Here is a 16,995-nt window from a genome sequence, read left to right as displayed (position 1 = left end):
GGGAGGGACAGGCAATGTGAGAGCAGGAGACAGGACTGAGAGTGGAACGGCAAGCGTGGAGCTCGCTGCCTTCAGACAAAGCACGCCGCTGCAGCGCGCTGCAAGGACGCGCAATTGCTCGGCGAGGGGACACGGCTGCCTGGCTGCTGGCGGACCAGCAAGGATCGACGGAAGGGAAGGATGGAGACCCCGGGCGAGCGGGAGCTTGTTGCATAAATTCCAGGTTTAGATGCTGCCCTTCTGCACAGGCTGTGATAGGGGAGGGAGACGGAAACCTTTTGTGATCTCTGCGTTTCTCGTGCTGCAGTGTGCACTAGAAAGACTGGCCGGCTCTCTCGAACTCGCCGAGCGCGGCTCACCTGGCAGAGGAGCTCTCCCGTGGACCAGAGCAGCAGGATCCCTTACCCCAAGAATTTCCAGATAACACCGTGAGCCCTGTGTTGTGCAGCCGTTGCAGCGGGCGGGGGTGGGAAGGATGGCTTGGAAGGTACCAAACAGCTTCAGCTGACCTGAAGGTTCAAAGAAAGCAAACCTGGTTTTCCTGATCATCTTTTTCTTTGCGTATCTCCTTGAAACAGATGTGCTAAGAAGCCTGAAAAATTCTGCCTGTCTTGCATAGCAAATTCTCTGATGAAAAGGAGATCTCTGAACTTTTTTTTGTCATATTTAAGGTCTCAAGCTTTTCTAGAGGAGAGTAACAAGTCACTGGACTCTCTTCCCAGGGGTGAGGGAAGGGAGAGCTTGTCTGCACAGCTTCTGTAGGGTGTTGGGAAGAATCTCATTTATCAGAGCTGAGAGGAGGTGCCAGGGCATGTCTCGGACTTGAGCTGCTGCGGGAAGAGGAGAGAGTGTGATTGCATTTGGTTTCTTTTTGTTTTGACGTGGTTGGGAAGCAAGGAACTAAAATGCCGCCTCCTCCAGAGCTGCTCCCGGTTTGAGTGAGGGGCTCGGATGCAGCAGCTGCGCTGAGCTGAAGAAAATGAAAGAAGGGCAAATACAACCATGCACCAAACACCTGGCAGGACTGAATGTATTGGGTGAAAACCGTACTGATTCCTCTGTCTTTCTTGCTGTCACCCCGTGCAGCGGTGTAGTTAGACTCTCCAGTGCAGCCAGCCCGGTCCGAGCAGCGTGCTGAAATGCCATGCGTCCGGATAGGTGGTAAAATGACAGTGCCAGGACTCTCAGACTCGTGCTCGGGGTCACTCACACCTCTGCTCCTGTTAACACCATAACAGAGAGAAAAAGCTCTTACCATGGTTTGCCTCTTTCAGGACTGCTTGGGGAAAAAAAGTATAAGCCTTTCTTTTCTTCTGCTGCAGTTTGTGTGCTTTCTTTGTCTTGCATGTCTTCCTGTGGACAGCTGCTCTAGTCTGGCTTCTGCTGCTTTTCTGAAAGTCCGTCGTGTCTGTTTTGTGTCTCGGCTGCATGAAGATGTATTTTCTCTCTAGCCGCTTTGTGCCTCCGATGCGCCTGGCCCTCTCCGCTGGCCCGCTGAGCAGGGTGGTGCGTCCGAAGTTGCACGGACGAGAGGACCGGCGCAGCTCTGGGCGTTTGTGAGCGGCTCCACTCCATTCCCTCGCACCTACGACTGGCTGGGAATGCCTTGGGGGAAAGTTTGCTACCCTCCTCCCGCCCCCTTCAGACGAGCCAAGGAGTGGATCCGCATCCCCGTGGGGTTGGGCTTCATATGTTTGCCTGGCAAGGAACTCGCCTGAGCCCTGAAAGCAGTGCATGTGATGTCGTGGTCCCAGGAGTGCTTCTAAACAGTTTGCCCGGGCAAGGTGTTTCTTTTTCTGAGTGTTAACTGGGATACAAATTAAACCCGGAGCCCGTGGAGGCACTAGAAGCTTATTGTCCATGGTCTGTGCACACAAGAGGAATTGTCTGCCAGCTGATTTGTTGTACTCTGAGCATAATTTTTTGAGTTTCTTTATGGTAATGACTATGATGTGGCAATGCCATCTGTCTTCCTCAGAGTGCCGCTGCTACCGCCTTAACGGTTTTTCCCTTTTCAAGCGTCTGCCGATTCCTCTCTCGTCAGGTTCGCGGATGCTGGAGCAGAGTGTCGGGGAGTGGCTGGAGTCCATTGGCCTGCAGCAATATGAGAGTAAGCTGCTTTTGAACGGCTTTGATGATGTCCGCTTCCTGGTAAGTCGCTGGGTGGGACCCACGGGCTCTAACAAAGGTGGTGGCCAAACCCTCACTTGTTATCGATACCAAACCCTCACTTGGTATCGATACCAAACCCTCACTTGGTATCGATACCAAACCCTCACTTGGTATCGATACCAAACCCTCACTTGGTATCGATACCAAACCCTCACTTGTTATCGATACCCCGTGCCAGCTGCAGAGCAGGTCTGGGTTCTGCAGCCCAGCAGAACGGTCTTGGGGGTGTGTAGAGGGTTAGACAAAAGGAAGAAATGAGGGTTGTGTTGGGTCAGGGTCATTCATCTTCACGTTTCATTCAGGTGTTATAGTTTTTTCACTATAATTTTGATACAAAATGTTATTTACTCTGCTCCCTAAATCTTTACTATCCAATTTACTCCAGAAATGGGATCTGAAATTCACTAGTGTGTTGGAGAAATCACTGAGCAGTCTGTGTTCTGGACTGTGAAGGAAGCGGTAGACCTCTTGTTGGAAGTATACTTCCTCTAAGCATGCAGGCAGGATGTTAATGAGCTGTGCTTAATTGCATTGACACTGTTGGCTCTGAAACCTAATGATGACAAGATGGCAATGCTTAATGTTGAGGTTTTTTGTTTTTTTAAATAGTGTCTAGAAACTTAAAGCTGCATGGTGTAAAAATCTGAGAATCATATGGACCGATGAACTGCAAAGACAGAAAATCGTGGTGCTGTGGGAGGGTTCTTCCTGGATGGCTTAAAGAAATGCTTTTTGAGTGTGGACTCCCAAGTTTTGCAAATAAAGAATTTCCAAAAATGGATGTAAACCTTTGGAGAAGTCATTTGGGCTAATGTCATATCCTGCCTTGGAAAGGGAGTGGAGGCATCTCTTTGGTGCTGTGGACGGTGCGGAGAGGTGATACCCAGGAGGATGTGCGCTTGACGGCTGTATGTGAGCTGGGTGAAGGGGGTTCGGAAAACACAGCGGCCATCCGACGGCGGTGAGGGTACCTGGGGGGCAGCTGGAGAAAGAAGGGAAGATTGGATAGGGCAAGGATGGAGGGGCAAGGAAGTGCGCATCGGAGCAGTGTCAGTAGGGGTACTTAAAGGCAGGATGTAATTACGCTTCTAAAAAATGACCTGACCAACAGGATGAATGTCCCTGTGAATGTCACGGGATCTCCAAGCACTGTGGCAGTATCCAGCCATACCTCCTGGCCTCCATGGCAAGCAGCTTATCCCTTTGTCTCCCCTTAGCCTGGCAGGACGAACGCTCCCCTAAAGAGCTGGATTTTACAGCTATTTATGCACCTTCAGTAGAGAAAAACTGCCGGCGACAGGCGATGGTCTTACCACGCACCCTCTGCCTCCACCGTATCCTGTTCCTACAGCTGTGTGTGGCACCTTCCCTCTTCCCCGGGGAGGATTTGGGGCGAGCTGCCCCCGCAGAAGCCCCGGGCGAGGGGGCTCCAGCACCGCCCGCAGCTGGGCAGGACCAGGGACAGCTCCCACCGCTGCTCCCCAGCCCTTCCCGGGGGGCTCCGGCCCCCCCAGTGTCCCACCCAGCTGGTCCCAGCCCTTCAGTGGACCCTTGGCTGCTGGGACCGCTGTGCTTCAGGCAGGTGCATTCAGCTCTGTGCAAGGTTTCAGCATCCCCGGGACGCTGAGGGCGGTCTGATTCAACTTCTGGGATGCTCTGGAGATGGTACAATGAATTTAAATTCAATAATACCCCATACCCCTGCCTGGGATCCTCTGCTGGTGGAACTTTGACCTTTGTGGTATCAGTGGGCTGCTCTCACTCCAGGAGTTAGCAGATAAAAATGCCTTTACTCTGACTGGCCCTGCCTGACAAGTGTGATGATAGACCTCTCTCAGCACAGAAGTTTAATAACAAAGGAAATTAACTTTCCACTTGTCCCCAGAGAGGTAGGAGCTGGAGGCTCGGAAGCAGGAATTTTTATTGATTGTGCTTATTTGCAGTACATGGCAACGCTTAGTTGCAAACTGTCTGATGCAGAATTTTGTCATTTATAAGATGAAAGCAAAGGCTCCTTGTACATGTCTCATAGTTTGATTTTTGTGGTGTATGTGGTAGGAGTTGCTGGATCACGGCTGGATGTTCTTCTTCCCCATCCGGTGCTGGGTAGCCGCTCCCAGTGTAGGGAATCGGCTTCTGCTGGTTTCGGGAAGTGGGACACTCGCCTCACTCATTCCTCTCAATTTTAAAACGTCAATTTAACGAAGATTTCCTGCAAACCCTGTCTGATTTCCGTTTTGCTGCTTATCCCTTTCACTAGGAAGCTGACTCTGGCACCCATGCCAAGACTGGCTTTAAATCCTTTCATCCGAGTCCTGGGAACCTCAAGCTAATACAGTCAGCCCAGTAGGAAAGTTTAATTATTAAGAATCTTTTCCTCTGTGATGTTACTTGCCTTCAGCTTCTGATGTGGGAGTAAAACTTTCAGATACAGTACAAATGAGGAACAAGGAGTTAATTTGGTTTTAGTAGCGATTTTGATGTTCTGAGATGAATTATTAAAGTTGTTGTAAACGCTGAAGCTGGCTAGTGCAGCGAGTACTGGAAGGACCTGGATGCTTGGCGCCTGGCATGGCAGGGTGTCCGTTCCTTTTCTTTTTTACATAACAATGGCTTTATTAACTGCTACTTTCAATCGCTAACGAAGAATATTTCAAACTAAGTGGCATTATTTTCCTGGAGTTAAATGATTTCTGTGAAAGGATTAGTCCCTATTAGGGCCTCATTATGTTAAATATTTCAAGGTCCAAAGAATGCTGGGTAATGGTTTGCAAATTGCCAGATGGGCTATGAGGCTAATTAAGTTTTAGTAGCAAAAATTAAGAAGTTGGTGTCTTTTGATACGGAAACGCTCTTGTTTTCTATGTAAGATTTCGCATTGCATTACTCCCTGCATATAGCGCTGCGGTTTTTTCGGTATGCCGAGGACGCTGCCCTGGCTGCCCGAGTCCCCGGGTGCCCGATTGTGAGCAAACAAGAAATTTGTGCGTTGGGTAGGCAAGAAAAGCATTGTAAGAGCAAACTGTTAGATGTGTGGTGATAGTACAGCTGTAAAACCGAGGCAGCGTCCTAGAAGAAGAGCTCTTTAATATACTTGTGAAGAATGCTCAGCCTGCAGTAAATAGTAATTTAAAGTAGGATTAAGAAAACAGTCTGACAAAGAGCAAATCCTGTAACTGCAGTGGGGACTGGGTGAAGTCCAGTGGCACAGTGGCATTTGGTGCTGTTCTTCACTTAAGAAAAATAAGATGTTTAAAACGTACTATCTACCCAGTAGGCAGTACGGAGTGGTAAGAGACAAAAACTGGAGGGTGCAGAAGCCTGTCTGGGGCTTTTTAGTGCTCTTGTAGCCCATAGTTTAGCCAGTTCTGGTTTCAGGAATTCCTAATTTCCTCTGTGTTTTCAGTTGGCTCTTGTGTTAATTTGCACCCTGTGTTATAAAAGCCCTTACCCCCCAGATAAGGGAAATGATTCATGAATGCACGGTATGGTAAAGGGATTTTGAAAAGTGCTCTGTAAATGCATTGGGCTGCTTAATTAGATGTTAATCTAGGAAGGCAGAAACATGCATTGTTTCCGAGAATAATAATTCTGTTCTTTTCGGAAATCCAGAGATTCGTTATGAGGTGATTATCTGCGCCCTCCGGACACGCGACCGGGCACCTCGCTGGTGATAGCTCTGTGCAAGCTGCATCTCCAGCAGCACCGAGGAGACCCGGGGAGCGGGGAGGGGGCAATAATCCTGCTCCTCTCTCGGGGTCTGCTCGTACGCTTTAACAGGCAGCATTGACAGCTGAAAGGGACTTTGGAGACCTGCAGTTTTCACAGGTTTACGATGAGGCAGGGCTGGAGATGTAAACCGTAATGTGAGTCGTGAACATTTTACAGGTTTTTCTAGAAAAAGAGAAGGTAAAAGTGTATTTCAGCAGATAGCTGGGGTGGGCCGTGAATGTCGAGCTGAGGCTTCTCTGCTTTTGGGAATTCCAGCTCTGCATCTGGGACAAGGTTTTGGTGACTTAGAGCTGGGGGCCTCATGCTCCAGCAGGACCCCTTGCCCACAGCTTGGGACATCAGCACTTCAGTGTCAGCAAACTAAAAATTTCTGTTGCAGTTCAGGTCTGCTTTGGTAAGAGAGTGATGACTGCCGTCAGGACTGACCCTCCCCGCGTGCGTCTGTCTCTACCAGCGCCGTTTCTCTTTTGGGGGAATTCAGGACAAATAATAGAGTGTTACTTGTAGTACCCGTTGGTTCTGAGTGGTGTCAGGCAGGGCTTGTTGGGAATATTCTCACTTTTGGAACCTGCAGAGATTTTTGAGGGCTTGTGAATTGGTGATGGGGGAAGAACAAGTCGACACAACCATGGCGAGGAGAAGGGAATCACAAGTGTTAATGCATAAATGCAATGACTGTCATCCTGCCTGGACACAGCTACTGGGAGTTTTAGGAACTGGAGCTGGGATGGGACGCTGCAGACGGGCTGAGTTTGCAGCACTGGCCTCACTGATGTGTTGCTTTTTCCAGCACTGGAAGCAGAGTTTCTCGATCAGTGTTTCCATGATGTAAAATTCTTGTTAAATCTGCAGAAGAAAACAAAATGGTGCAGCGTTTGATATGGCACACGCGAGCATCTCGGTGACGCTGACCCGTTTCACAGTCAAATGCGAAACCAAGAATGTTTATGCCTAGTTCAGAGGAAAGGGTCTTGATCAAGTACTGCCTTCAGTCGGGGTGGGTATTGCTGACACAAGTCAGCAGGATTATTTAAACATCAATTTGACAGGACGTTGAAGCTTGCTTGCCAATGTACGTGTTTCTGGGAAGGGACTGACGCCTACGTTTACTTCAGGTTGTGTGTAACCTTTTGGCTTGGGTGAGGGAAGAAAGGGGCTATAAAAGATGGATTTAGGTAGCTTAGTTTTCTAAAAGATTGAGTTCTCTTTCCAAATACTAACACCTGCATATTGGGCCACATTTCTGTGTCTGGAGGAATTCTTATCTTCCCTTTAAGTTGCCTACAATAGCTTTGTTGTGGTGTTTGTGTGCAATGCTAGGAAAGAGACTTTCCCTGATTTTCTTGCTGTTACCCTCCAGCACGAACCCCGCCGTCCAAGGGAGCAGTTTCTTCCGCTCATCCTCTCCGTTGCCGCTGGGTGACCTTCACTGCCCGCGATGCTGGCTCGGGGCAATCAGACTGTGACACTCAACTTCTGCTTTTAATGTGGGGCTTTAATTCGAAGAGCAGCCTGTTCAGCCAGCCGGGGATTAAAAAAAATGGAGATGGCGCTTCAAATTCTCCTTCTCTGCTTCGCAGCCTACTGGAATCCTTTCATTAGAGGGGAAAGGTTTATTTGTGCAGTGGGTAAACATAACCGAATTGAAGCTGCTAGCTGAGTATTACTGGCATGGGCTGTGCTGTCCTTGACTTAGCAAAAATACAGCTTTGCAAATGGAATAAAATCCTCGGGAGAATTGCATGCCAAATGTTAAACAGTACTAATGAACCAAGAATACCCCACCACCCAAAAGAAGCCAGCCCTGCTACCTCCCACGTGGAGGAATGCAGCCCTTGGGTGTGCGCGGGGTTTCGGGAGACCCATTGCCTCATCCTGCACCAGAGGAGGAAAGTAAAAGGTCAGATCACAAAACGGTAGCAATGAGTGAGCAGTGTCATTCAGAAAAATGCACCATAAATCGACTTAATAGTCCTTGGCCGGTAATGAGCTGGGGGAGCTGTAAGAGCAGGAAAAATGTCACAAGAATATGGACCAAGAGGGATTCTGCTGCTCCTAGAGCTTGGTGCCATCGTGTCTCCTGTGATCGCCAGTGCCCCTGCAGCAGTTGCTCCCTTCGGGAGGTCCATGGGAAACTGGTTTTGCACTGTGAGATGCACAGCGCATCCCAGCGCCCTCCAGCAAACACAGGAATGACCTAGAGGGAAGGCCAGGCTGGGCTGTTTTGGGAAGGAAGGGACATTGCCAGTGTAATAAGAAGGAATTGCAATAATTCATGATGGAATTTCCCCACGAGAAGTGGGGAAGGAAATGCCATTACCTGCACCCTCACTACAGTGTTTTGTGATCCCACAGATCCCATAAATGTGTCTGAGATGCTTGCAAAAGCTTTTCCCTTCCCTTGGAGGGCTGAATGTTTGCTGCTACCCCAAAAAACTTCTCAGGCTGACATCTGAGAAGGGCAAACCTCACATGCTCTGGCAATTGTACCATTATTCTGCAGCTGAACTTTTTATTCAGTCCAAAGATATTTTGATTCACAAATGAGCAGGTAAAACAGAACATAAACCATTTTTATAGCTTTTTTTTATTGTTCAAGCCTGGATTCCCATGGAGTGTGTGGAAAGCAGCTAATGCTGATTCAATGAGACAGTGTCAGAAACGGAAATCTGTTCTCCTTGTGTAGCGCCGTGGGCTTCTCTGGGTTTTTGGTTTTGTTTTTTTTTTTATAACTGGGGAGAAGTGGTAGAAACATGATGGTAGAACGGGGTGTCTGCAAATAATTTAGACTACTGACATTAATTTGTTTAAATGTTATTCAGTGCCATGTTAGATTAGCCTGCAGTGGTCTTCGTTACGAAAGAGCCTTCCTCTTCTCTCCCCTGTGTGTGTGTGCAAGCAAACGGTTGATAAAAATGTAAAGCTGAGGCATTGGCTTGATGTTTGAGCAGAGCTGAAGTGCAGCTCAGTGAGCATCTGCCAGGCTGGGACCGAGGACAGCCCTCCCAGCTGCCGAGGGACGGGACGTGCACAGAGCTGGGTCTCCTTCGCCCTGCAAATCCCCCTGCAAATGATCTTCATTTTCACCCGATACCTGTCCTGCCGGAGCCCGGGGCATCTCCTGGCGTCCTCGGTGAATCGTAGCTCTGCTTTGCGTGATCCACTTCATAACTACCCAGCTTGGCTCGCAGATGCTGGTCCCCTGGGCAGCAGCCAGGCTTTTAGCATGCTCGGAGAATGTGTGTGTCCCAGAGCTTTTTTCTATTTTCATATAAAACTTGTCATTTTATAGTAGTCATCTGGGGAAGTCTTAACTGACATACTCCAGTAGTGTTTTGCACCCGGTAATGATCTATGAAGAATAGTGACCCATCAGAGATCCCACAGACAAGGTTTTACTGCTTCTACGCTTGGTGAAACGAAGAGAGAACTTGGCGTGATTGCAGCTGTTGGAGAATACTTTAGTATAGACCCAGGTAAGCCCCCATGTGTAGTTTGTGCCTGGGCAGGTAGGCTTGGTTTCAAGCTGAAGCAAGCTCTGTTCATCCAGGCAGAAGCTCTTGAGTGGTTGGTTCTGGACTTGGTCTTCCCAGCGCCTGTGCGGCAAAGCTCTGTCCTGCAGGTCGGTGACTGAGCTTGTAAATTGGTGTGGGTGGAAGTAAATACTGCTGATACCTTGAGGTGCTGGCAGTCTACCTTTTAATGATTGCTGATCAGGTTTGGGGATCTCTTTGGACTGGTTCATGCCAGCTGGCAGATTTATTCCTGAAATGGCTTTCATTTATTTTTATGACCTAGGCAGGGAGTACATCAGCCACGTTACATGGTATTGTCTGCTGTTTATCATTGCTGCCAACCTACTGGAAATGCATTTCTTGGTCCCCAGACTGATTTTGATGCCCTGGATGGACGCTCCGTAAGAGTGGAACTGGACCGTTGCGTAAGGGTTTCTGCCAAGCGTCTGAGTGGAAATCGATTCATACAATGAAATGAGTTTTTTTTGACAGCTCTCCAGTGGGTTTCACATGCTACTTGGGTGGTTCACAAGGACTGTGCTTTGTCCACCATGGTATGGTTTTTTGGGTTTTCTCTGGAAGGGAATGGTGAGAGTGGAGACATGCAATGATCCGGGGTTTGAGAGAGCGTTTCGGCCGCTCACCCGCGGCTCTGACCGGGGAAACACGGCAGAGCTGCGCTGAAGCTCCCCAGATGATGGACACGGACTTCACGGAGAGCAGCGAGTTCAGAGTGGATTTTGAGGAGCAAAGTGGGTGGACCAGAACTGGCAATTTAGAGGATACTTACATTTGATTCATTAGTAGCTCCGGGCCCAATAAACATTAAAAAAGCCATTAAAGTAGCAGTTAATTTTTTTTTTTCCTCTCAATAAAATTGCCTGAACTTGACAACCATGACCGATTCCCTCCATTGCCATTGTCACGCTGCCAGCCTGCATGGGGAAGAAAATTAAACAAAAATGAAGTGGCTGTGTGCTAATCTAGGATTTATTGTAGGTTTTTGTATATGAGCCGTTTCCACAATCAATGCTCTGTGAAGAGCTAAGGCTTCGTTGTCGTGCCCTTAGCTAAACAAATGCTTCTTTTCCCCTAGTTTCCACTGAACTATCTCAAACTAGAGATACCATTAAGGGAAGGCACCAAACCCCACGGATCACGAGGCCAATTACAAATACATATTTGTGTGACCAAGTGCTGGTCCCCTGGCTCTGAAATTGGGGTGTGGATGTCCCGGCTTTGGGGTCGTCAGCCTGCTCTGAGATAAATAAGCCACTGGCGCAGGTTTGTTGGAGGGGCTGAGCTGATGGAGCTGTAGGTATTCAGCATTGTCTGTAATCAAGGCTCTATTTTGGGAGTTTTTAGCTTTTTTTTGGCTGTAAAAGGGGGTGATGCTCTGTGCTAGCACCGGGGGTCTCGGGTGAAAAGCCCCCAAGTGCAAATCGTGCAGATACACAGACAGAATGCAAGCTTGTTTCTAGGACAAGCTTATAAATTAGTCCATTAACGAGGCATTAGCTGCTCTTGTCCTGTTGAACAAGATATATTAGTGGGGCTTTTTACTCCAAGTGCAGATCCGTACAGCCCCGTATGCAGTAAGGGGGTCGAGGCTGGCCGGGCTCTGCGGAGGGAGCAGGGCTTGGCTGGAGGCTCCCTGCACCCTGCTCAGGCGGGTTTGAACGCACGGCTCGGAGGGGCTGGCGGAGGCTAAATGTGCAACCTCCAAACCCTGCAGGGAAAGAGGGTGCTTCGTCATTAACTGCTGATAGATTTGGGGACGAGGAGCTCGTTGCTGGCTGCGGTAGCTTTGTCAGCTCCCAGGAATACCTTCGCTATAGCTCATCTTTCTGAATTTCGCTGCCTTCCCTTATCCTCGGGATGCTGCCTGCAGCTGCGGGGCCATGAAGACCAGCGGCTTTTTACAAGTAACCAAGCTCAGGCAGAGCCACGCGGGGCTTGCCAAATCCCCTTGCTGAGTATGTAATCGAGCCGCTGTATTCTGGACTGCAAATCCTGTACTGCCTGCTTGCATGACGTTCCTGAAAGCTGCAGCTAGCCGGTCCCAAGATGACCAAAATGAAGGTTCCTGATCCTTTTTTTCATCTGAAAGGAGAAATCCAAGTGGTGTTGAGGCTAAGGAAGGTGCAACCTCTGTTTTCAGGACTTGCTGTGTATTATCCCTCTTTAGGCTGGGTCTATGGTGAGCTGGATGCGTCTCCACCTCCCACATCCAGGCTTTTGGTTGCCAAAAGTAAAGCAATAGCAGTGGCAGCAAAATCCTTGACAAGATGCAAATTGTCTTGAATGTACTGAAGGGAAAAAGAAAAAGAGCTTTGTATGCATTAATCTAAGAAAAAATGGACGCTTTGGCTCATCCAGCTGAAGGCACTCTGCTATAGATGTTCGCAGAAGCCTTTGTAGTCTGGAAAAGCTGTGTTTGGGTTTTGCATCTGTTGCTTTTAATAGCAAACACATTCCGGTCCCCGTCTTCCCTGCAGTCCGTCGCCTGTCTTTAATACAGGGTTTAGTAAAGAGACAGCACTTGCGTTAGCGTGAGCTTAGTGAGACAGTCGGGATTCATTAAACTGCATTGCTGGCTGGATAAGAGTACGCGTCCTATACGAAACTTTCTTTGCCTCGGGCCCTTCCTTAGCTGGAAAGAGAGGATGGACTGAAGCCAGGCTCTGTGCAAGAAGCAGCATCTGAAAATTGGGTAGTTAAGTGCCTGCAGAGTGCCCTGCTGGAGGAGGAATGCCGGCAGATTTCGGCAGCTCCGATTTTGGCACGCTTGCCTTCGGGGTCACCTAACTAGCAGGAGGGGACGCTACCTTCCTACAATGTAACCTCTGACTGTGCTTTTTTTTCCCCTTTAATGAGAAACCTGGAGCCTTGCAGGCTGTTTAATTACAGTGCAAGATGTGAAGTATGACTAAAGCAGACCCTTTCTCTAAAAGCTTGTGTTTCTGCAGGCGGGTCGGCTGCACCAGCATCCTTTGGGGCAGCCCAGACGAGGACGTGGGTCACTGGCAGATCTCTGCCCTCCTTCGGGGCAATGCAGAGGGCAGAGACGGGGTTCAGAGGTGCCCCTCATGGTCGTGTGTGTTTGTGCCTTTCCGTGGAGGGAGCTCTGTTCAACTCTGAGGAAGCTGAAGGCCAGGTTGGGGGATGAAAGCCCCTCCGGACTGTCTGGCAGCCAGTCTCTGCCAGTTTGGACCCGGGGAGTGGCATTCACCTTGCCCAGTTTCAGATGCCTGCGGCTGGGCTGATCGTTCAGGCTCTTTGGATTGCTAGTGGGAGCGGAGGAGGGCTCATCTGGGTGATGCATTTCACCGCATTATAGATGCACTTGCACTGGAGAAATACTCCCTTCCTCCGCCTAATGCACATGTGTGCAGCTGAAGCTTAGGGGGGAAATTGCGCTCCTGTGTCCATTGCAGAAAAAATTTCAGCCTTTGCTTCCTGGTGGATTTTTTTAGGGATCATCTCAGCTCTTCTGGGCATAAAAAATTGCCAAAGCTTTTCTACCAAGATGGATTAACGTGTGTGCATGGTGTGATACTAAAATCTGGATTAACACAAGGGTGTGTGTTCTAGGAACAAACCCTGAACAAGCCACCTGCAGTGCAGGAAATGCTGAGAGCTCGTTCCTGGTGGAAGCGAGGGGAAAATGGTGAGGTGCTGGCATGAGCGGGGCTGTCCCCCTCTTCCCCAGCGTGGGTGAAAGCGAGAGCTCTGGCCCGGTGCAGCCCTGAGCTGCGCTCGCTCCGCTCAGCCCCGCAGCCGGGAGAAATGCGCAAGGTAAAAAGCACTTGTCGCAACGAATAACGTCTGAAATAGGTCTTTGGAAAGTCTTTTCGATTCTAGTTGGCGTTTCTGAGGCTGCTGCTGGAGGATCATAGAGGATCCAGCTAACAGCAGAGCGAGTCCTTGGGAGCTTTCCTCTCCCCCGCCGCGGGCATTTGCTGAATCCGTCCTCGGAGGACCCGGAGCGGGGCTGACCGTGAGCCTGGGCTCAGGCTGCCGGGACCGCTCTGCAGCCTTCAGCGGGGCGCTTGGGAAATGGCACCTTTTGACCTGGGTGCCGACCTGTGTCAGCACCAAAGGGACCTTTGTTTAAAAAAAAAAAGAACTAAAACCAAGCAAACAAAAACCTGTGTTGGCATAGTGTTTAAAAATCAAAACCAAACTCCCCCCAAAAACCCTCACAAACCCTTACAGCAGTTTTTCTGAAATTTTTGCAGCCCTGCGTCAAGGCGATCTCCTTTTGAGCAGCCCTTTGTAACGAAGAGGCTTTGTTTCATCTCGGTGACGAATGCCTTGTTCCCTTTTCCTCCGCGAGCTGCTGGGTGTGGACGTGTCTGCGGTCATCCCCTCCCCAGTACAGCGACGAAATGGCTCTTGCTGGTTCAGGGACAGACCTAAGACCCTCCAGCAGCCCAGTCCCCAGCGTGAGCCCGCGGTGCGGAGGTCAGGATGGGGCTGGCGGTGAGAAGCAAGCGAGATGCCGGGAGAGGCAGAGAAGGACGAAAGCCGCGGCAGACCCCAGCTGGGTCTCCGTGGCTGGGAACCCTCCTGGCTTCGGGGCCTTTTTGTGCTAAGTCGTTAGTTGCTGGTTGAGCAGAGAGGTGGTTTTGCAGGCACAGGAGCCCGAGCAGCGGGCAGGGCGCTAACCAAACCTGCGGCTATTGCTGCGCTGGAGGAGCGTGGCTCGGGAGCAGGTGGCGGTGGTGGCCCAGGCAAAGCATCTCTGCCCCTTGGCTTTTGTCTGAACAGCGTGTTAAATGCAAACAGGTTCAAAGTCTGCTCATCTGTTCGCTTGGCAAAGGTTAAAAGATCTCCAGTGTGTTTGCATTTAATTATCTGTTTTAGTGGCAGACTATATTTTTTTCATAGGAGATGAAATGTGGATGGGTTTAAAGGACGTTTCTCTAAGCGGAGGCTCATGCACAATAGACTGTAATGATTTGTTCGGAGCTGCTGTGCTTTGTCTATCCTTGTTAAGGACCCTGAGAATACGGACTGGCACTGAGGGAATTTAATGCAACACATAAAAATAAGGAGTGTTGGAGAAAGCTGTAGGCTTTACAGTCTTTAACGAGCTTGTGTCTTTGCAAGCAATTTTCCTTGAATTTGAGATGCCAAAAGTGGGAGAACACCTATTGCCTTGCCTTGGGCCTGGCACTGGCCGTGTCAGCATAAAACAGGCATCCTAGGAGAGCGTGAGCTGCCAGCCCCGTGCTGCTGGTGAGGGAACGTGGCTGTGCTAGCCAGGCATTGCTGTGCTGAAGTGGATTAGCACCAGAAAGGCTCAACATTGGAAAATACACATGAGTAAAAATGTAAATAGGATCAGCAAGCTTGTTTAATTTTTATACGTGAAAATTACACATCACCATGGTCACAGCTCATTTGGCTGCGAACCGTTCTTGCTGTCCTGGTGCGTGAAGGGTTCGCTGGGAGCCGTGCCCTTGCTAGCATCCTCCTCGAGCCCCCGCGCCTGCTGCAGCTCTGACACCCAGCTCCTTACAGCGGAATTAAGCAGCAGAGCACCAAGATGGGCAGGTTGGGGGAGCAGAGCGGGCTGAGGTGTCGGGACCTGCAGGTTTAAGGTACCCGAGGTGTGACGTTCACCTGCTGCAGGGATTTTGGTGAGTCAGTCCCTTCCTGTGCTTCCCTTTGCCTTCCCCAGGCAGGGCAGTAATGCTTTGCTCTCCAGGCTTACAAGAGAAATCCCATCACTTGCTCTAGCCCTCTTCTGTCCATTTATAAAAGCCCTTTAAAAGCCATCTCCCTCTAGGAGATGAATTCCTTGCATATACGCTGCCTCGCCAGGATCTTCTGGCAATCCCTGTAGCAGAGCTGTAGCATGCAAAAACGTTTGTGCCAGGTAAGGTGCGTGTCAGGGGAGTTAAGCTGCCTTTAATCCTTTCCCTCTTCCCCTGAGCTGAGCGCCCAATCTCCCGCTGTTACAGGAATGCACATCAAATATGGCTCTTTGGCTTAAAATTTGTGAGCAAGAAAGGGGAGGGATATTTTCATTTTTTTTTGCTGGGATGCTGCTGCTAACCAGCCGACGCGACCACTGCCTCTGACAGCGGCAGCCTCTCCGCTTTACTCACGGAAGGGGTTTGCTCTCAATGCAGCAGAGCCTGCTGCTGCTCTTGCACCAAATGGGCACCCTCAGAGCCTTCAACCAACAAAAAACTTTTTTTTTTTTTTTTTTAATTTATCTTGTGCAATTGAGGGGACCTCAGAACAGCTTATATGACATAGTTACATCCTTGCCCAGAGCTTTGTGTGAGTAGCGTTACCGCTCAGGTGAGAGCCAGGCGTTTCACGTGGTCTTGCTTGCAGGATGTGGGGTGCAATCCGAGAAAGGCAAGGCAGGTATCGGTGCGGCCCCGTGCCCCTGCAGAGCTGCCGCCCACCCAGGGTGCTGTCTCGAGCAGTGGCAGTAGCTCTTTCCAGCTGGCAGCGGGGCAGTGGCACTGCAGACCAGCGCCGCAGCCTGCTGGTATAAACTGACCTTTTGGAAAACAGGGAGCGAACCACCCTCATCGGCTGCAGGGTCTTTAGTCCCGGCTCTTTCTGCTCTTTAAACAACTCCTAGGCAAATGCTTTTGTGCTGCGGCTGTCTGCTCCAGATCTGCGGTCTCGGTCCCCCCCCCGGCCTGCCAGGAATTGAGGGCGTCGGGCATCCCTGCCTGCCAAGGGAGGATGGAGGCAGCGGAGCCTCCGCCTCGGCGCTGTGGGTGCTGACGGTCACGGAGTGTCTGCAGGGCCCTGCTTCCCCGCCACCCGCTGCTTTAATTTGCCACTGTCATTTGTTAAGTAATTGTTTCTCTGCAGTCTGGCCTCTGAGGGCAGCTCTCCCAGCGATGTTGCTTCGGGCATCTCTTATCTGCAGGGTTAATTCTCTGTTTCTCTGAACGATTTTCTCTGCGGCCGAGGGGAAGAGCAGCTCTCGGGGGCGGAAAGCCGCCTGGCGTCCTACTCCGCAGTTACCGCACCAGGCTGTGGAAGTGGTGGGAGCGATGCTGCCCGGGTGCTGTCGTAGACCAGGCACAAACCAAGCAAGTCAGGAGCAAAGCGGGTGCCGGCATTGCCGGGAGCGAGCCGGCCGGCGTTTGGCTGCAAGGCTGGCATCTGGCTGCATGAAATGCACCCGGTGACTCTTATAAAGCCATCGCCAAAGGCAAGCTTTCCCCGTGAGCTGCCCTGGCTGCAAACGGGCCCGTGCGCTTGTCCAGGAGCATCTGAGAGTGGAAGGGACAGTGGGAAGAGCTGTTCCTCCTCCTCTGCCCTGGCAGGGCATGCTCGGGGGGGGGGGTCGGCTGCTCGGAGAGCAGCTCACTGCTTTCACCTTTGGCTGTTGCATTTAAAGCAGGTGGTACTTAGCAAAACGTACGTGCTGAAATACTACAGAAGGTGCGGGGTGGGAAGGAATATAAAACATTTGCTGCCCTTTTTAGAGAGGATACTTGGCGATCTTCCCCTCGCCTTTCCCTCCTGAAGCCCTGGCCGTTCAGCCCGCTGTTCCCACAGCCTGCATGCCCCTGCAGCCGCGTATTGCCCG

At 50.4% G+C, this 16,995-nt stretch overlaps 1 protein-coding gene across 10 annotated transcripts in view; it reads left to right on the top strand.

Annotated features, from left to right (window-relative positions):
* ANKS1A (ankyrin repeat and sterile alpha motif domain containing 1A) overlaps window positions 1–16,995 on the top strand; it is a 110,275-nt gene that overhangs the window by 77,212 nt on the left and 16,068 nt on the right. For all 10 annotated transcript variants that reach the window (XR_012677306.1, XM_075174075.1, XM_075174070.1 and 7 more), the window contains one exon: window positions 2,045–2,151. Coding sequence is in view for 9 of the 10 variants with exons in the window: in XM_075174075.1 (XP_075030176.1) it covers window positions 2,045–2,151 (107 nt within the window). In the remaining variant the exon portion in view is untranslated. The remainder of the gene's footprint in view (window positions 1–2,044; window positions 2,152–16,995) is intronic.

Source organism: Calonectris borealis, chromosome 26 (assembly GCF_964195595.1).
Source record: "Calonectris borealis chromosome 26, bCalBor7.hap1.2, whole genome shotgun sequence".
In the NCBI taxonomy this organism is placed as follows: domain Eukaryota; kingdom Metazoa; phylum Chordata; class Aves; order Procellariiformes; family Procellariidae; genus Calonectris; species Calonectris borealis.
The sequence above is the reverse complement of the archived record's forward strand: the minus strand, read 5'-3'. Positions and strand labels throughout refer to the sequence as shown.